The 21219-nt window shown below is 40.4% G+C and overlaps 1 protein-coding gene across 17 annotated transcripts in view; it reads right to left on the bottom strand.

Moving 5' to 3' along the window:
• HNRNPC (heterogeneous nuclear ribonucleoprotein C) overlaps window positions 1–21219 on the bottom strand; it is a 59437-nt gene that overhangs the window by 7679 nt on the left and 30539 nt on the right. For 9 of the 17 annotated variants that reach the window (XM_009211105.2, XM_017961014.1, XM_009211106.2 and 6 more), the window contains 3 exons: window positions 16486–16762; window positions 13550–13664; window positions 12910–12957 (listed from right to left, as the gene is read on the bottom strand). In XM_009211105.2, coding sequence (XP_009209369.2) covers window positions 12910–12957; window positions 13550–13664; window positions 16486–16726 — 404 coding nt within the window. In that variant the 5' untranslated portion in view covers window positions 16727–16762. The remainder of the gene's footprint in view (window positions 1–12909; window positions 12958–13549; window positions 13665–16485; window positions 16763–21219) is intronic. The other 8 variants (XM_003901532.3, XM_017961016.1, XM_009211112.2 and 5 more) reach the window with 1 other exon arrangement.

Genomic DNA, 21219 nt, shown 5'->3' with positions numbered 1-21219 from the left:
ACAAAAACTTAGCCAGGTGTGGTGGCACACTCCTGTAATCTCAGGTACTGAGGGGGCTGGGGGACAAGAATCGCTTGAACCTAAGAGGTGGAGGTCGTATGTCAAGATCGCACCACTGCACTCCAGCATGGATCACAGGGTAAGACTCTGTCTCAAAACAAAAATTAAGAGAACCAAAGAAGTCGTTTTTATGAACTACCAATTGATGACAGACATCTGCCTCAAACTCTTAACTGTGTGGATAAAAAGATAAACTGATATAAAAGTTTAATATAGGTTTATATTACAATTTAAATAACAATACGTCAAACTGTGACCAAGAATAAAATCTATTCATAATGTAGTTGGAATTCTTGCTTTTGTGCTTAAAAATAAAATCAACCAGCAAAATTTCTGTACCTTGTGTTTTATTTCTAAACTGAAATAGATGATTTCTAATGTTATTTGCAAGTACTTCACCACAAACATCTGTCTTGGTTAATCTAGCACCAGTTTACCCAGATACTATCAACTGCAAGCACCACTCATTTAAAATATAAAATGATTAAATTGTAAACCAGTATCTCATTTGCTCACCACTGGAGCTATACAAGGTATTCACCACATGGGGAAACTAACATAATTTTTAAAGAAAATATAATTCTGGTAATTAAGGGGGAAAAAATGGAAACAAGTTATTACACCACATTGTTGGGTTAGCCTTGTCCAAAGATCACTGATACGGGTTGGGGAACACCACATACATCCCTACTACCAAGAATAGGTAGCAATAGCTCCTATATTGAGCCAATGGCATCAATCAATAATTGGTTCTGTAATATTCTATCAGAAAGAATTACAGATATTAGTATTTAGGGATATTTTTGCAAATTCTAAGTCATTTGACTGAAAATGGCTCCACTGACTGACAACTTGGAAACAGAGAAGAAAAAATACATTAAATGTACATACTTATTTTAAGAGGAATAAAATTTGACATCTTAAAATATGCAAGATAGCATATTAAGGGAAAAAGTGATTTCATTAGGAAACTATCTTAACACAAAACCAGACAATTTGAAAATGCACGTGAAAACTTTCTGAGTCAAAAAGAATCTAGTCTGTAACATGCAGGTTGCTTGAGTCCTAGATCAATCCTCAATTCAGAAACTTGACTGGATTGAAAACTGTTTTAAGAAAGGGGGAAAAAAAAAATCCCTGACTTTTCTTCTGTATATGGCCTCAGCCTCCCAAGTAGCTTGGATTACAGGTACACGAAAATTACCAAAACAAGCCAAACTAGGTTTTGTAATTTTTGTAGAGATGGAGTTTCACCATGTTATTAGCCATGCTGGTCGTGAACTCCACCAGTCTCAACCTCCCAAAGTGCTGCAATTACAGGCATGAGCCACCGTGCGCAGTACCAAAGAATTTTAACATTATTCGTCATGATATTCAACAATACACATACTCCCATATGTCAGTATCGATGTTCACCAAAGATAAAATTTTAAACCAACAGTGTGGTGCAATTTTTATTTTTTAAACAACTGAAATTGAGGCTAGGCGTAGTAGTTCATGCCTTTAATCCTAGCACTTTCGGAGGCAGAGGCAGACGGATTGCCTGAGGTCAGGAGTTAAAGAGACCAGCCTGGTCAACATGGTGAAACCCAGTTTCTACTAAAATATAAAAAATCAGCAGGGTGTGTGGCACGCACCTATAGTCCCAGCTACTCAGGGGGCTGAGGCACGAGAACTGCTTGAACCTGGGAGGCAGAGGTTGCAGTGAGCTGAGATCCCACCACTGCATTCCAGCCTGGGAGACAAAGCGACACTCTGTCTCCAAAAAAAAAAAACTGAAATTGAGTCGCATGCAGTGGCTCTGTGTAATCCCAGCACTTTGGAAGGCCAAGGCAGGCAGACTGCTTGAGCCCAGGAGATCAAGACCAGCCTGTGAGACAAAGAAAAAAAATTGCATTGGCTCATGCCTGTAATCCCAGCACTTTGGGAGGCCAAGGTGGGCCAATCATGAGGTCAGGAGTTCAAGACCAGCCTGGCCAACATGGTGAAACCCCATCTCTACAAAAATACAAAAATTAGAGCCGGGTATGGTGGCGTGTGCCTGTAATCACAGCTGCTTGGGAGGCGGAGGCAGGAGAATCACTTGAACCCAGGAGGCAGAGGCTGCAGTGAGCCAAGACCACGCCACTGCACTCCAGCCTGGCGACAGAACGAAGCATTTACAAGGAAGGGAGGAAGGGAGGGAGGGAAGAAAAGGAAGAGAAGGAAGAGAAGGAAGAGAAGGAAGGAAGAGAAGGAAGGAAGGAAGGAAGGAAGGAAGGAAGGAAGGAAGGAAAGGAAGGAAGGAAGGAAGGAAGGAGGGAAGGAAGGAAAAGAAAAAGAAAAAAAATAAAAAGAAAAAAATTATTTTTAAAATAAAGCTGAAATTACGTAACAGTATTTTGAAAAACATGAGCCCACTGATTCCTTTATTCTCATTCCTTTATTCTCATTTTATCAAGATAGAAGAGTAAAATACAATAAAATAAATTACAAAAATAAAATACAATAAAATAAAATACAAAAAAATCCTTACAATAAAATTGTTTTCAAGGAACAGATATGATTGCTAGGGAACAGAGTGAAGGAAAAGTGGTTGAAGACAAAAGTGTATTTCAGAGAATTGGGAACTATTTCTATCTTGGTTATAGTAATGGTTTTATGACTATGCATTTTGTAAATCAAATCTGATGCAGGAATTATACACCAAAAGGGTGATTTTTATTGTATGTTTTCTATGCTGACTCCAATTTCTACCTTTCCATTCACCTGAAATACCTGTGTGAGATTTTTGCCTTTACCAGTACCTACCTTTGTCAAAGGTCACCAATGACACTGCTAATTCAAAAAGACATTTTCTAAATTCTCCCACTACTTGAACTATTAATGACATGTGACAGAGCTCGTTTGCCTTTCTACTCTTTTGACATATGTTCATACAGCTTCCAAGATACTTCATGCTTGTATGTTTTGTCCTATTTTTCATTTTGGCATTTTCAATCTCCTTTGCTCATTTTTTCCTTATCACCACATTCTTTAAAGGTCACAGTACCCCCAGAATCTCTTTTCTGTTTCCACTCATCCAGTATTGTGCTTTTATAAACTCTAAGCAGATGACTCCCTTAGAACCATATAAACAACTGCTTAATCTCTCTCCAAATGGATCAACTTTAACATGTCCACAACTGATCTATGATATTTGCTCCTCACCTTAGCTCCTCCCAATCACTATCACTGTAAATTCCATAATTCCAGTTGTCCAGACAAAAACACTGGCTACAACTCTGATTCCTCTCTCAGGCCTCACACCACCAGCAAATTTCTCAGCATCACCTTCAAAATCCATCTGCTTTTCTTTTTTCTTTTTTTTTTGAGACAGAGTCTCGCTCTGTTGCCCAGGCTGGAGTGCAGTGGCCGGATCTCAGCTCACAGGAAGCTCTGCCTTCCGGGTTTACGCCATTCTCCTGCCTCAGCCTCCCGAGTAGCTGGGACTACAGGCGCCCGCCACCTCGCCCGGCTAGTTTTTTGTACTTTTTAGTAGAGACGGGGTTTCACCGTGTTAACCAGGCTGGTCTCAAACTCCTGACCTGGTGATCCACCCGTCTCGGCCTCCCAAAGTGCTGGGATTACAGGCTTGAGCCACCGCGCCCGGCCCCATCTGCTTTTCAACACTCCCACTGCCGTTTCTGTGGTCCCACCAAAAATCACTGCTTCTCTGGTGGATAAATCTAACAGCCACCCATTATCTTTCTCAGTAAGAGTGATCTTGTTAAAATATGAGTAAGACCCTCCCATTGTCTTCACAAAGCGTCTAATAGCTTCCCATCTCATTCAAAGTGAAAGCTAAAGACATTATGCCTTATGCCACCACGCCTAGCTAATTTTTTGTATTTTTGGTAGAAATGCGGTTTCACCATGTTAGCGAGGCTGGTCTCGAACTCCTGACCCTCAGGTGATCCACCTGCCTCTGCCTCCCAAAGTGCTAGGATTACAGACGTGAGCCACCGCTTTCGCGCCCGGCCTCTATTTCTTATTATAGTATTCCTGCTATATACAATGCCTCACAGCAGGATCATAACAAATAATTGTTGAGTAAATAAATGAAGTTCCCAACTGCTTCTAGGAAATAATAGTCCATAAATCACACAATCAACAATGTGTAACAAACCAAACCCTATCTATGTAATAGCTGAAAAGGCAGAGGACTGCTGTTTTGATTTTCTAGCTTGATAAGGACCAAGGGAGAGGATTTCCCAATGAAAATCAGAAAAAAGTTGAATATCATACTTTACAAAAACATTGAACGTATTTTCAAGGTTTTTTTTTTTTTTTTTTTTTTTTTTAGACGGAGTCTTGCTCTGTGCCCCAGGCTGGAGTGCAGTGGCGCGATCTCGGCTCACTGCAAGCTCCGCCCCCCCGGGTTCACGCCATTCTCCTGCCTCAGCCTCCCAAGTAGCTGGGACTACAGGCGCCCACCACCTCGCCCGGCTAATTTTCTTGTATTTTTAGTAGAGACGGGGTTTCACCGTGTTAGCCAGGATGGTCTCGATCTCCTGACCTCGTGATCCGCCCGTCTCGGCCTCCCAAAGTGCTGGGATTACAGGCTTGAGCCACCGCGCCCGGCCTTTTTTTTTTTTTTTTTAAATCAGCTGTTGGCCAGGCCCAGTGACTAATACCAGGAGTTTGAGACCAGCCTGGGCAACATGGTGAAACCCCGTCTCTACTAAAAATACAAAAAAAAAAGTGTGGTGCTGCACCTGTATTCCAGGAACTCAGGATGATCCTTTGAAACTGGGAGGTAAAGGGGGCAGTGTCAGATGTTGTATTCAGAGTCTTGTTTCCAGAATATATAACAAATCCTATACAAAAATCGGCAAAGCATCTGAATACATTTGTGGAAGAGTAAACAAATGGCTGGGCCAGGGGCAGTGGCTCACACCTGTAATCCGAGCACTTTGGGAGGCCAAGGCAGGCAGATCACGAGGTCAGGAGATTGAGACCATCCTGGCAAACACGGTGAAACCGCGTCTCTACTTAAAAATACAAAAAAATTAGCCAGGCGTGGTGGCGTGTGCCTGTAGTCTCAGCTATTCAGGAGGCCGCGGCAGGAGAATGGTGTGAACTCAGAAGACAGAGCTTGAGATGGCGCCACTGCACTCCAGCTTGGGTGACAGAGGGAGACTCGGTTTCAAAAAAACAAGGGGGGGAGCTGGAAAGCACATGAAAAGACATTCAATATTTTTGAAGAAAATGCAATTAAATTCTGACTGAGATACCACTACACTCTAGAATGGATAAAAGCAAGAGACAGATATGAATGTAAGCTGAAGAACTGGAACCTTCCACATGACTGATGAGAATATAAAAGCGTACAGCCACTTTTGGTAAACAGTTTGGCTGTTGGTCAGGCTGACCATATAATCATCATACAACCCAGCACTTCTCCTAGGTATACATACTTAAAAGAAATGAAAACACATGACCATACAAAAATTTGCATACCAATCTCCACAGCAGATTTTTTTTTTTTTTTTTTTTTTTTTGGGAGACGGAGTCTCGCTCTATCGCCTAGGCTGGAGTGCAGTGGCATAATCTCAGCTCACTGCAAGCTCCGCCTCCCAGGTTCATGCCATTCTCCTGCCTCAGCCTCACCAGTAGCTGGGACTACAGGCACCTGCCACAAGGCCTGGCTAATTTTTTGTGTTTTTAGTAGAGAGGGGGTTTCACCGTGTTAGCCAGGATGGTCTCGACCTCCTGACCTCGTGATGTGTCCTGTCCCGGGCCTCCCAAAGTGCTGGGATTACAGGCGGGAGCCACTATGCCTGGCCACAGTGGCATTTTCAAAGATGTACCAAAAAACTCAAATGTCCATCAACTGACGAAAGAATAACAAAACGGAGTAACCATAAAAGGAAAGGAAGTACTGATACATGGTACAACATGGATGAACCATGAAAATATTCTAAGAGGACAAAGCCAGTCACAAGACATATATTGTACAATTCCACTTATATGAATGCCCCAAATAGGCAAATCCATACAGAAATAATTTGTAGTGTGATAGAATGTTCTAAAATTAGATCACGTTCCTAACTGCACAACTCTGAATTTACTAAAGTGAACTGTATACTTTAAATGGATGAATCTTCTGGTATATGAATTAAATCTCAGTAACGCTAATTAAGGAAAGAAAAAGCAACACCAGCTGGGCATGATGGCTCACGCCTGTAATCCCAGCACTTTGGGAGGCTGAGGCAGCCGGATCTCTAGGTCAGGTGTTCCAGACCAGCCCGGCCAACCAAACACCCCGTCTCTACTAAAGAGCCGGGAGTGGTGGTGTGTGCCTGTCATCCCAGCTACTCAGGAAGCTGAGGCAGGAGAATTGCTTGAACCCAGGAGGCAGAGGTTGCAGTGAGCTGAGATCGCGCCACTGCACTCCAGTCTGGGCAACAGGGTGGACTCCATCTCAAAAAGAAAAGCAACACCAAGGAGGCTAACAAAATCTACCTGAAGAATGCCCTCAAGAAGATTTGTAAACACCAGTATTGGGTAAAAATTTAATCAGACCACCACTCAACTCAGTCATACAGCAGACTGATTCAGACCCAAATGCCTCTCCTACAAAGAAGTATCTCCCACCTACTCAACAAGTCCAGGACACAATAAGAAACTAATCTAAAAGGAATACTAAGAAATAAACATTTTATCAAAATTTAAGTCCAGCCAGATGCCAGGGCTCACGCCTATAATCCTAGCACTTTTTGGAGGCCAAGGTGGACACATCGTTTGAGCTCGGGAGTTCAAGATCAGCCTGGGCAACACAGCGAAACCTAATCTCTACTAAAAATACAAAAATTAGCCAGCCATGGTGGCCATGTGCCTGTAGTCCCAGCTACTCAGGAGGCTGAGGTAGGAGAATTGTTTGAACCCGGGAGGCAGAGGTTGCAGTGAGCTGTGATGTGCCACTGCACTTGAGCCTGGGCAACAGAGCCAGATCATGTCTCAAAAAACAAAAAAGTCTAGTAACTGATTTATGCCAAAAGTGTATACTAATCTATGTCACCATCTAAAATCCTTCTGGCACCTATATGTATGACACACAGGTTCCCAAAACAAAGATATAACTAATAGTGTAGCTATGAGCAAATCCAAAACTTCCAAGCCCAGGGTGCCCTCTCCACCTAAAATGACACGTCTCAGAGTCATCTGTTAGCTTTTCAAAGTAGCCTAGAAGTCTCCTACTCTCTGAAACACATGCCTTTCAATGCAGAAAGTCCCCAGTTTTCAAAATTCAAATAACGTATTTTGGCACTCTCTCCTTTCATAAATATAAATATAAACAAACCCATCTCTCAGGTATGGTGTTACTCAAAAACATCAGCTTTTGACTATTATTTTCCTACAAGCATCTACTTTCATACCTTTAGTCCAACCAACCACATCAAGACATATTCTATGTTATGTCATACTACTGTTGTGTCTACTACTACTTCAAAAATTCTCCCAACCGGCCGGGCGCAGTGGCTCAAGCCTGTAATCCTAGCACTTTGGGAGGCCGAGACGGGCGGATCACAAGGTCAGGAGTTCGAAACCAGTCTGGCCAACATGGTGAAACCCCGTCTCTACTAAAAATAGAAAAAAAAAATAATAATAATAATAATAATTAGCCAGGCATGGTGGCAGGCACCTGCAGCCCCAGCTAATTGGGAGGCTGATGCAGGAGAATCACTTGAAACTGGGAGGTGGAGGCTGCAGTGGGCCAAGATCGAGCCACTGTACTCCGGCCTGGGCTATAGCGCAAGATTCTGTCTCAAAAAAAAGAAAAAAAAAGAGATGAGAAGAAAAGAGCTGACAGTAAATCAGTCTCTATGAAGGCTAGCAAGATGTCCCACAATGACTGAGAGTTCTTTTAATTCTAAAAGGTGTCCATCCTCAGGCGTAGGAGTTACCTTTTGAGGCTGGTAGCACCAGAGTTTCATTTATGTCTTTAACTGGCAAGTATCCTGGTGTAGGGTCCATGAGATATGACAAAAAAGAATGACTGTCCATAAGTCAGTGATGTATCCTTTTTCAACTGAAATGTCACATCTGTTTTCAATTGAAATGTCACTCACATACCATAAAATTCAACATTTAAAAGGGTGCTGCTCTGTGGTTTTTATTAGTTCTGCAATATCACCACTATCTAATTTGAGAACAATTTCATAGGTGATCAATTATAAGGGAAAGTGGTGCTGCAATTTACTACATCTGAAGAAAATATATCTAGTTTTTATCTAGTTTTAGTATGAAAATACAGTAGTATTTGTGGCACAAATCGGAACACATATATATCAAGCCTTTTATCAGAATTTTTTAAAGAATAGTGCCAGGTTTGGCCAGGCACAGTGGCTCACGCCTGTAATCCCAGCACTTTGGGAGGCCAAGGTGAGTGGATCATAAGACAGGTCAGGAGTTCAAGACCAGTCTGGCCAACATAGTAAAACCCCATCTCTACTAATAATACAAAAAATTAGCCAGGTGTGATGGTGTACACCTGTAATCCCAGCTACTCGGGAGGCTGAGGCAGTAGAATCGCGAGAACCCGGGAGGCGGAGGTTGCAGTGAACCGAGATCGCACCACTGCATTCTAGCCCAGGCGACAGCATGAGACTCCGTTTCAGAAACAAAAAAAAAGCATAGTGCCAGGGTAGCTGTTGACGAACGTCAATTTCATGTACATGCCAGATCTATTTTTAGATATATTTTTAGAGTACTTCCCAATCTTGCTTAAAAGATCTATTTTTAGAGTACTTCCCAATCTTACTTTTTAAAAGACTCCTCAATAACTATAGCTTTGAATACTTGTGCATTCCCAACATCGTGATAAAAATTCACTTTTAGGCCGGGCACGGTGGCTCAGGCCTGTAATCCCAGCACTTTGGGAGGCCGAGACGGGCGGATCACGAGGTCAGGAGATCGAGACCATCCTGGCTAACACAGTGAAACTCCGTCTCTACTAAAAAATTCAAAAACCTAGCCAGTCGAGGTGACAGGCGCCTCTAGTCCCAGCTACTCGGGAGGCTGAGGCAGGAGAATGGCGTAAACCTGGGAGGCGGAGCTTGCAGTGAGCTGAGATCCGGCCACTGCACTCCAGTCTGGGCGACAGAGCGAGACTGCGTCTCAAAAAAAAAAAAAAAAAAAAAAACAAATTCACTTTTATTACACCACTTTTCACAAAACAAAACCAGTGCCTTCAAATGAGTACTATTAAAAGAGGGTGGGGTGCAGTGGTCCACACGTGTCATCTCAGCACTTTGCATGGCCAAGGCAGGAAGATCTCTTGAGCCCAGGCGGGTGGACCACCTGAGGTCAAGAGGTCAAGACCAGCCTGGCCAACGTGGAGCAACAGTCTCCACTGAAAAGACAAAAATCAGTTGAAAATACAAAAATTAGTTGTGTGTAGAGGTGCACACCTGTAATCCCAGCTACCTGGGAGATTGAAGCAGGAGAATCACTTGAACCCAGGAGGAGGCAGAGGTTGCAGTAAGCCGAGATCAACCCACTGCACTCCAGCCTAAGTGCCAGAGTACGGCTCCATCTCAAAAAAAAAAAAAGAAAGAAAGAAAACCTCCTGGACACTGATTTTTACTCCCATTTGAGTAGGAAGACCCAGAGCTTTCAAACACCTCTGAGCCAATTTCCCATCTTCTTTTATTAAACAATTTAACATAGTCAATGCAGTATCACTATGTTACCATTTAGAATAAACCTCTAAACCTTATGAAGATGAATCTTCAGAATGACTTCTGAGAAGATATTAATACCATTTTTCTAAGTTGTTATTCCACCAGGTTATACCCAACCTATTTCTCAGGTCCAAACTGACCTAATGTTTTCCAAACCAGCAAATAACTCCTGTATCTGCCCCTCTCCCCACTAACCAAACACTCCTCCTCCTTTCACCTTCATTAACATCTATCCTATAAGACACGGACTCAATTCTCCAATCCAACTTAAGTTCCCTTCATGTGGACGCCTCCTAAAATTCATTTTCCCAACAAAGATCTCAGTACTATAAAAGTCAGCTCTTTGCCAGCTATAACCTAGTTGCTCCACTAGTTACCAGTTATCATTATCTACTAGCTGACATTAGAACAAAAGTTAGACGTTAAAAGCTGACATTAGAACAAAATAAGACATTACTTTTCATTGACACTCAATAGAACTCAATAGAACAAAAGAAGACATTACTTTTCACTGACACACAATATGCAGCAATATATCAGACAGTAACTACTAGCATCAGCTGGGGCAAAAATAATTGCGGTTTTGCTTTTTACCGTTCAAAGAAATGTCAAAACCGGAATGACATTTGCTCCAACCTAATATATTTTTGTCTATTGAAAAACTGAAGAGGTCACCAATTTAAGACCCAATGGCATTGGTAAGAAATGTGAAGACATTTCTGCAAACATGTGATTTCTTTAGATTCCCTGCAGTATGTATCTCATTTTCTCAACTAATGTTTTCCAAAGTCCCCACTCAAATTTTCAAAAACATTCTTATTCACAATGTGCCTTGCCAAGAAAAGACTTCTTAACGTGAACTATTTAATGAGAAGACTGCCACCGTATACTGCTAAAACTTGATACACTCATAATTTAAAACATCAACTGAGAGTCCATGACATCCCTGAAATTATACCCACAAAGTGTGAGTTTATTAAATTGGTCTGAATTGAGCTATGACAAAGAAATAGGATAATAATACACAGAAATACAACCACTTCCGTACTCTTTGCAACAATGATTCTCAACTCTGACTGGACAAAAGAATGCACAGAAAGCACTGAAAAATATTCTAGTACTTAAGAAAGTCTGCAAAAGACCAGTTATTTAAGAATCCCTACAGGAGAAGTTGGCATGAGTATGTTTTAAATGTGGTCAAGCAATTACCATGTGCAGGAAGGATAAAGGACAGATGCTTTAGACAAACTCACTGAGTTTCAAGTGCCTTCAAGATACCTGACCAATAACCCATTTATGCCTAGTGTTCCATTACTGGAATGCTAAGCTTGTTGGAGTTATTTATACCCTACTGCGTTAGGTCTGCATTATCAAGGTCTGATTGCAAAAATTCAAAAAACTGCAATCTCAGGAATAAATGGGTTTAGTTCATTAGTAAAGAAAGTCCTGATTTATTTTCACCTGGAAGTTCTGCATTGATTCTTATTTTATTTTTTGAGACCGAGTCTCACTCTGTCACCTAGGCTGGAGTGCAGTGGCACGATCTCAGCTCACTGAAACCTCCATCTCCCGGGATCAAGCGATTCTCCTGCGTCATCCTCCCGAGTAGCTGGGACTCTAGGTGCACGCTACCACGCCCAGCTAATTTTTTATTTTTTAGTAGAGACAGGGTTCCACCATATTGGCCAGGCTGGTCTTGAACTCCTGACGCCGTGATCCACCCGCCTTGGCCTCACAAAGTGCTGGGATTACAGGTGTGAGCCACTGTGCCCGGCCAATTTTTAAGAATTTCAAAAATTTCAACAAAAAAAAAAATGAAGAATTACAAAACTCCTTAGTTTTCAAAATGTTCACACATAACTGTAAAAATCTGAGGAAATGGCCGGGCACAGTGGCTCACACTTGTAATCCCAGCACTTTGGGAGGCCACGGTGAGTTAATCACCTGAGTTCAGTAGATCGAGACCAGCCTGGTCAACATGGTAAAACCCAGTCTCTACTAAAAATACAAAATTAGCTGGGAGTGGTGGTGCATGCCTGTAATCCCAGCTACTTGGCAGGCTGAGGAAGGAGAATAGCTTGAACCGAGGAGGCGGACGTTGCAGTGAGCCAAAATCACGCCACTTCACTCCAGCCTGGGTGACAAGAGCAAGAGTCCATCTTAAAAACAACAACAACAACAACAACAACAACAATCTGAGGAAACAACAACAACAACAACAACAATCTGAGGAAACCGCTAATGTCAAATAAAAAAAAAAAAAATTTTGATGATGCATTAAGTATGCTCAACCGCACCATCTTAATAGGGCATTCAAGGCCCTTTACAATCTGGATTTAAATTCTTTTTCAGGCCTTACTCTTCTGGCCTTTTAATGACTACCTGCCATATTCTATGACGTTATTTCTCAAACAGAAAGTGTATACTTTCATGTCTGACATTTTCAGTGTATACTCTATGGTATTTAACAGCTGACTTGATTCCTTTACACAACTCCCATGTATGACTGATTAACTCAGTTCAAACGTTAAGCATTTGTCAATCAGTAATTTTTACTCCAAAATCAGAGACAGAATTGTTATATACAGCAATAACATTAAAATACTAATGATTGGAATACTGGTATTCTAAGACAAATAGTAGTACTATGCTTCATATAAAGTAATGCGCTTTATATATTGCATTTTTAAAGTGTATTGCATGTAACAGTTTGCTCCATATACTTACATATACTGCATGAGTTTAAACACAACAAGCCAAATAAGTCTAACATTTACTTCATGTTAACTGAGACTGATACCAGATTGTCAATGTGGTAACACTCTTAAGCACATCATTCTATTTCCTGTTTAGTATTTGCTATCATCAGTTCTAAATCTATTACCCAAAGCCACCCATAACCCAGTCCCTAGTCACCACACTCAGCGAATTCTTTTGTATTTTTAGTAGAAACAGGCATTATGAAATAACGCATTAAAATCATTATCACCCTACCTAATAATCTACTTAAGGTTATGTTTTTCTTTTGGAGGAAAGGGAGTATGTTTGGAAACATCTTTGATGTTCATCACCACAAACTAGAAAAACAAAATGGTTCTCATTAATAGCTGTTTAGCAGAAAGACAAAACACTTTTAACATACCTATCATAATAGTCCCGTTGAAAGTCATAGTCCAAGTCAAAAGAGGAGCTGAAAAATAAATACCGAAAAGGGTTATTTTGGAAACGTTGCTACTAATTCACAACATCAGGTGAGGGGAGAATCATGCCAAATAAACCACAACAGATAGATCAACAAGATTAGCACTGAATGATCCCCAATCATTCATACAATAAATCACTCAATTCCAATCACCTTAGACCACTGGAAATGTAGTGGTCAAATTGGTAATTCAGGTTAAAATTCACTAAGATTTCCACATACGACATAGTTAAACTGAACACTGAAAAACAGAACGGTAAACTAAACATTCTTATACCACACTTCTTCCCTCTCTTACTCTCTGGTGTCTTAGAAGCTCAACGATCCTGTAGAAGTATTTCAGGCTATGCTATAAATATCAAACTACTCCTAAATATCAATAGCAAAAAGCTCAGGGATTTTTAATTCTCTAGTAATTTTCTCTAGGGCAAAAGAGAGACATATTAACACAAAAATAATAAAACCTTATTTATACACAGATAAAGCACAGTACACTTAACCCTCCCCACATCCAGAAAACAGATAGAGAAGATGCCCACTGATGGACACAATGCAGTTATAAATAATAAAGTTTCCGGACCTGAGTAGAGGGGACGGAGAAGGGTGTTCTGTTACTGACCCGTACATCTCCGCTGCAGATCGTTTCACACCTGCTTTTCCTCGGTTCACTTTTGGCTCTGCAGCCAGGTTAATATCTGAAAAACAAAAGCAAAAATTTTAGTGACAACTTTGTATCCAGGTAAAACAAACTACAAAGTTAGTTTTTTTATTTTTGAGACATAGTTTCGCTTTGTCGCCCAGGCTGGAGTGCAATGGTGCCATCTAGGCTCACGGAAACCTCCACTGCCCGGTTCAAGGGATTCTCCTGCCTTAGCCTCAAGAGTAACTATGACTACAAGCGGGCACCACCATGCCCAGGTAATACAAAGTTTAGAAAATCACAGACATAAAAATTAGAAAATATGAAACAAAACAACTCATCTTTCCTTTTTTTTTTTATTTTATTTAAGAGAGGGTCTCACTGTCATACAAGCTGGAGTGCAGTGATGCAATAATGGCTCAATACAGCCTAGACCTCCAAAGCTTGGGTGATCCTCCCATCCAAGTAGCAGGCACCACCAAGGCTGGCTAATTTTTCTGTTTTTCATAGGGACGAACTCTTGGGGTCAAGTGATCTGCCTTGACCTCCCAAAGTGCTGGAATTACAGGTGTGAGCTACCATGCTGAGCTTCATCTCTCCTTTTAATATTAAAAAGGCTCATAAATTTTTACAAGGCTAAGACTTCATCTTCTATATATTTGTACTCTGTTCTGTACCACTAAAGTGTTCCTGAGACATAACATTAAGTCTGTCTTTGGTACTCTCCACCCTCAGATCCCACTTTAACTCAACTCTCCCCATTCAAGACACTGACTGTTCACTCAGTTACTATTACAAGAGAAAACTATCAATGGTTACCTTTCCAAGAATGGTTCAGTTCATTCTGAATTATTACAAATATATTAAAATATACGCCAATCCACAAAACAATATAGTGCAGTGTGACACCCTCAAATCATCCTCAAAGGCAACTTCAGATTTCCCTTATAAGTAAGGATTAGCTGTACTGCATGTAAAACATCCGGGGTTAACAACTGCTTTCTGAATAATTCATAAGTTGCTTAAATAAAAAATAAAAGAGCAAAGGGAAACCCTAGTTTTCAAATACAATTTGTAACACGTAAGCCCAGCTACCTACCCTGCCACCCATGACCTTCCAAACAAGAATTCATCTTCTCCTTGTTCTAAAAACCCCATGTCAGAAAGCCAACTCAGTTTTTTAACTTCCCAGTCGTGCTAAAGCACTCAGTCAACAATACCTCCATTTTCATATATACTGCTTTAAAATTAGTCTCATTTTAATACACACATGCCCCAAAATATACAAATTCCATATATATATATTTTTAGACGGAGTCTTGCCCTGTTGCCCATGCTGGAGTGCAATCACGGCTCACTGTAACCTACGCCTCCCGGGTTCAAACAATTCTCCTGCCTCAACAGCTTGGATTACTGGCGTCCGCCACCACGGCCTGCTAATTTTTTGTATTCTTAGTAGAGACAGCTTTTCCCGGTGTTAGCCAGGATGGTCTCCATCTCTTGACCTCATGACCAGCCCAACTACGCCTCCCAAGATGCTGGGATTACAGGCATGAGCCACTGCACCTCACCAAACGTGCATATCTTAAACTTAATCCTTTATATCTTACCTTTTTATACAAAAGGAGCTCATCAAATGAACAACTGAAAACCGCCTGAGGCCAGGTACAGGGGCTCACGCCTGTAATCCCAGCACTTTGGGAGGCAGAGGCGGGAGAATCACCTGAGGTCAAGAGGTGAAGACCAGCCCGGCCAACATGGTTAAACCTCGTATCTACCAAAAAATACAAAAATTAGCCAGGTGTGGTGGTGCACTCCTGTAGTACCAGCTACTCGGGAGGCTGAAACAGGACAATCGCTTCAACCTGGGAGGCTGAGGTTGCAATGAGTCAAGACTGCACCACTGCACTCAAGCCTAGGCGACGGAACTAGACTGTCTCAAAAAAAAAAAAAAAAAAAAAAATTGAATATACTGTCTATTTGCTGAACACCATTACATGAATAACCTTCAGGTTTTGGTATGTTAACCTCATTTATAATTCTGACTTTGAAACCATATAGTGTTTTAAAACTAAAGATAGAATTTCTGAAAATGCAATCCAGTAAGATGTAAAAACAATGAAATAGACCCAAATTGTGTATCTGGTTGGTTACATAACATTATCAGAGAATTGTTTCATGTAACTCTAACCTATCATGCTATGAGTCAACAGACATAGTAGAATGTATACAAAGAATAAAACCACAAATATAAAATTGAAAATAATCATCTTAATTTTGTAAAAACACAGGTATGATTATTTTGAAACTGAGGCACAACGTACACATAAAATGGGAAGTTAAAACAGACATCTAGTACAACTAATCAAATAAACATGTGGACGCTGCATTCTGGCTTGAATAAACCAAATTATAAGTAGTACTCTGAGGTGTCATTACATTTGAAAAGACAAGAAAATCTAAGACTGAGCCAAACTGCAACTGGCCCAACAATGGAGCGAAACCCCAATGAGGAGACAAGCAGTCAACAACACTAGAGGGGCTCCACCAGTCTGCTGTGGGGAGGATGTAACCATTTAGGCAACATTTTAACACTGTGAACTGTCATTCCCAGGTCGCCCTAATCACAATTGCCAAATGAGAGTTGTCCTATCTCTACTACACAAAATGGTACAATGAAGAATATCCTTTACTTAGCCAATTATAACTATAAGCCTAATGTATTTTTATTAGACTGAATAGGCACAATATCCAGAATATCTCAGGCTGTCAGTTTTACAGACATAAAAAACAACAAAAACAAAAACAAAAAAACATGAATCGAAAAACTCCGGCCTGATCATCAATGAAAAAAATTAACTTAATGGAGACCTTACCTAAAACCTGGCCAGCAATCATTCTGCCATCCTCTCCTGCTACAGCAGCCCGGGCATTTCTCTCATTAACATATTGAACAAAGGCAAAGCCCTTATGAACAGAGCAGCCCACAATTTTGCCATACTTCGAAAAGATTGCCTCCACATCAGATTTCTTGACCACAAGAGTGTTGAGATTCCCAATGAACACACGGGAGTTCATGGAGCGAGGATCTGTCTTGTTGGTAACGTTGCTGGCCATTGTGTTTGATGATAAGGTTTCTCACAAAGCTGAAAACTGTAAAGCAAAAAAAAGTATTCAGGTGAACAGATGCTAAAAACAATATGCCTTGATAAAACATTCTCCACTCTCACTCTGAATCACTGTTAACTGCCCAGAGTATCAGGCAACTTAAAGGGACTCACAGCATTATGTATTTACTAATAAATTCAGAGACTCCAGCCTCTGAATATGTTCTAGAAATTCAACTTCTTCCTCTTCATTCTATTTCAGCGGCACTAAACTCTAAATTATCAGGAAAAAAAAAATTTTCCCTGGCAGGTCATTGGCAATATAATTTCCTTGGACGTAATTCCAAGTGGCCCTCCTCTAATAACTCAAGCAAATTAGAACTGCCTAAATTCTGATACCAGTTTCTGCTGTTTTTCACATTACAGGTCATGCTAACTATACCCTGCCATCAATAATCTTGATTCACGCTGCTTTTATTGAGTTTTACCGGTTCTGTATATATACACACAGCATAGCAAATGTCAGCTTCTGTCCCAAGCCATTCATTAGCTAGATTAATATGGATAGCTTACACTTACCCATTAAGTATAATTTTCTTCAAAAGGCAATAAACAGAATCAATTCATTTATACTGGAAACGCCTATTTCCAGATACTTCAATTAATTGCAGGATGCTTTAGATACGTAAGTATCAATACCATTTTTTTACAGACTGCAATGACTCCAAGGCTACTTTTTATATAACCTAAAATATAGGACATTTAATAATATCGGATGGTGATGATGATAAAACTAGCCAGTGGAACATGGCATGAACCAAATTAAGGATCGGGGAACTAAAGAAAAATACACAACTTTCCACAAATTATTTAAAACCAAAAATTATCTGTCTTTACATATGTGATGGAGGCTCAATACTATCATAACAATATGAAGATTCACAATACCATCTCAGGTCCTGTATAAGTGAAAATGTTTTATTTCATTCGTTCAGCATTGTTTCCTGCCTCTTCCCACTCCAACCCCCTATCTTGAACAAGACTTAAAAACATTCTTAAGATTTCCCCTTCATCCCTTTGAAAGGTTCCGATGAATCTCAAAATATTCCAGTCTTTGTTATCCTTCCAATCCTCAAGTGAATCAGACAAACTAGTTCTTATGGATGATGTAAAAATGTCTAATGTATACATACATGTACATAAAAACAGGTAGTATAACACCATTTCATTTATATATGACTCCTACCATTCTGATGCTTAATACAGTCATTTAACAGGCAGTACTGATTTAAAAGCTGCAACAAAACTTCACTTCCTTCCAAATCTTTCTGAAATTCGTCTGTCTTTATGTTACTTTCTAAAGTACATCTTTACAAAAAGTTCTTAATATTTTAAGACTAAGCAATAAAAATTAACAAACAGTAGCCACTGAAATTCATCAACAATCTTTCAGCTCTTAAGTATGCCAGAAAGGGCCGGGCGCGGTGGCTCAAGCCTGTAATCCCAGCACTTTGGGAGGCCGAGACGGGCGGATCACGAGGTCAGCAGATCGAGACCATCCTGGCTAACACGGTGAAACCCCGTCTCTACTAAAAAGTACAACAAACTAGCCGGGCGAGGTGGCGAGCGCCTGTAGTCCCAGCTACTCGGGAGGCTGAGCCAGGAGAATGGCGTAAACCCGGGAGGCGGAGCTTGCAGTGAGCAGAGATCCGGCCACCGCACTCCAGCCTGGGTGACAGAGCGAGACTCAGTCTCAAAAAAAAAAAAAAAAAAAAAAAGTATGCCAGAAAGTCTGAGGACACTAAAAAGAGGAATTAAAACAAAAATCTGCATTAAGGCCTAACTGGTTTCAGATACTACTGCTGGTTTACAATATTTGCTATTACTACAAGTGGAGAAACAATCTGGTTTTAAGCAACTATTTTTCACAAACAATAGGTATACCAACAGGAAATATAATCTCCATAGTTTTAATGAGAAGAAATTACCAGGGGTGAGGGGCTCCATAAGCCACCACAGAATACTGAACATAAGGGAAAAAACCCATCACACCACAGTCCAATGTTCCAAATGGACATTTGCAAAAAAATATCAATGTGACTGAAAGGGGTACCCTCTGGCACCACAGACAAAAATGGATCTAAATGACCATTTTCTCAATTTTCACAAATCTGAGTACATACCTAGAACTAATCAAGATGTATGGAATTCATACCCCACGGCATTTTTCACGTGTATCAGGGCTTAATTCTCTCAAAGATCCACACAGGAAAAGCTTGGTAGAAAAGCATCCAGGCATACAAGTAAAAGGATTCTAGCAATGGTTGTTATCTCTGAGTTTAAGGATATGATTTCTCATTTTGTTTATGGTCTGGTTATTAACTCTGCTACAAAAATGATGAACTACTTATTTTTAAAAATATAATAATCCCAACTTTCAAAGGTTGCCTAAAATTAATACCCATACTTACTATGAGGATTTAAATTCAAGATGGAGGCAACAGTAAAGACAGATGTACTCACAAATACCAATTAATTCCACTCTTAGTAACATATCCTCCTAAGGAATGAACAGTCACTACAAGCTCATTTGTTTTGGGGGTCAAATATTTACTAACCACGTGCTGAGTACCACATTCCGGGAAAATCCAGGCGACAAATAATAACAAAGACTGTCCTGAGAGCTTCCTTAAATTTTAGTGGTAGCGCTATGTCCAATTTTATGGAAGAGGTAGATTTCCCGAAGTTTTAGAAATAACCAAATGATGTCCAGTCACGCCTCATCCCACCTCAAAATTTTAAGGTACCATACAGGTGAAATTTCCATACAGGGAGGAGGACAGCCAATACTGAAACACAAAGAAACTACTGGAAAAGGACTGGGATTCTTGGAAAGGGGCAGCAAGAGCAGAGCTAGTTTTGAATCTGACTCCCAACAGAAGACTCAAGATGGCAAAATCACTATCCTACAGACAGCATTTACAACAAAATTCCAAAATTCAAGGCAGTAAAGGCAAGCCAGCTTATATGGTTTCACTGACTGTAGGAGTACTGGAAAAGAACTGGGATTCTTGGAAAGGGGCAGCAAGAGCAGAGCAGTTTTTGAATCTGACTCCCAACAGAAGACTCAAGATGGCAAAATCACTACCCTACAGACAGCATTTATGGTTTCACTGACTGGGAGAAATAAAAAATATCCTACAGCCAGCATATATGGTTTCACTGACTGGGAGAAATAAAAAATAAGCAACTTGGAGAATAAAAGACTTAGAAATACAATACCAAAATAACCAGCAGGTATTTACTGAAAAGCAAGAAATTTTAGAAAAGCAGTTAAAACTTGTAAGTTTTACCTGCTCCAATAGTGGGTGAGCACAAGGAACTTCAATAAAAATGTGTGAAGGTGCAAGAGCAGTTGCGTCCCTGTAAAGCCTCATAACTAAACAAACCCTGCGTGGCCAATTCCACTGCCAATCCCTCTTCCTTTCACCAAAAGGTAACAATCATTCTGACTTTACTAGTACTTTCTTACTTGTAAAATAATTCTAATGCCTAAATGTGTAACTGTAGACATTCTTGTCTTCCCAAAAAAATAAATGTGATGCATTTAAGGCATTTTTGTAGATAAGTCCCACTTCTATTGCATTAGGTTAAAATTTATCTGTTTAAGAATCCAGGGTATTGACCTGTTGTTTCCCAGTCTGTATTTTCCAGAATTGATACTCTTGGTACAATTCCACATATTCTTAATTCCTGAAAAGTGGCAGCTGGGACCGAAGGCTTATTCAGCCTCATCTGCAATATTTTGGCAAGACTACATTGTCCTATAAGTGGCAATACCTTTTTGTGTTGTCATTAATGCTTAAACAATACCATTTCTCTCTAGGTGGTATGGTGTGGTTTCTCGAGCACCACATGTTATGCAGACTGCTGTTAGAAATCCTAAGAACAGTCCCTCTGTTCTTTCATGTAACAGGTTGCCAGCATCCTTTTATAGTAGTACAACATAGTAGAATGTACCTGTATATACTGAAATATTTTGAGGTCAAGGCCCGTTATTATATTCCCCCCTTCTTCTAGTTGAAGGGGTCTAAAATTTTTTTTTTATAATGCAAGCTAACCCAGGGATCCTTCTCTAAAATAGTCCACAATACGCTGTTAAGTGCCGCACGGTGGCTCAAGCCTGTAATCCCACTTTGGGAGTCGGTTGCGGCTGATCACGCAGGTCAGAGATCTACTGAGACCCTGTCTCACAAAAACAAAAACTAGAAGTATAGGTGGCGGGCGCCTCAGCTACTGGGAGGCTGAGCAGGAGAACTCCGGGAGGAAGTGGAGCTGTGCAGTGAACTGAGATCTGGCCACTCTGTGCCTGGTAACAGAGTTTAGACTCTGTCCCAAAAATAAAAATAAATAATAATAATGCTGTTAAATAATAAAGTGACATTAATTTACATGAACTAGATTTAACATTAAGAAATCTTGGCCATGGGTGGCTCACTACTA

This window comes from Papio anubis, chromosome 7, assembly GCF_008728515.1.
Source record: "Papio anubis isolate 15944 chromosome 7, Panubis1.0, whole genome shotgun sequence".
NCBI classification, from domain to species: domain Eukaryota; kingdom Metazoa; phylum Chordata; class Mammalia; order Primates; family Cercopithecidae; genus Papio; species Papio anubis.
This window is presented reverse-complemented; position numbering and strand designations above follow the sequence as displayed.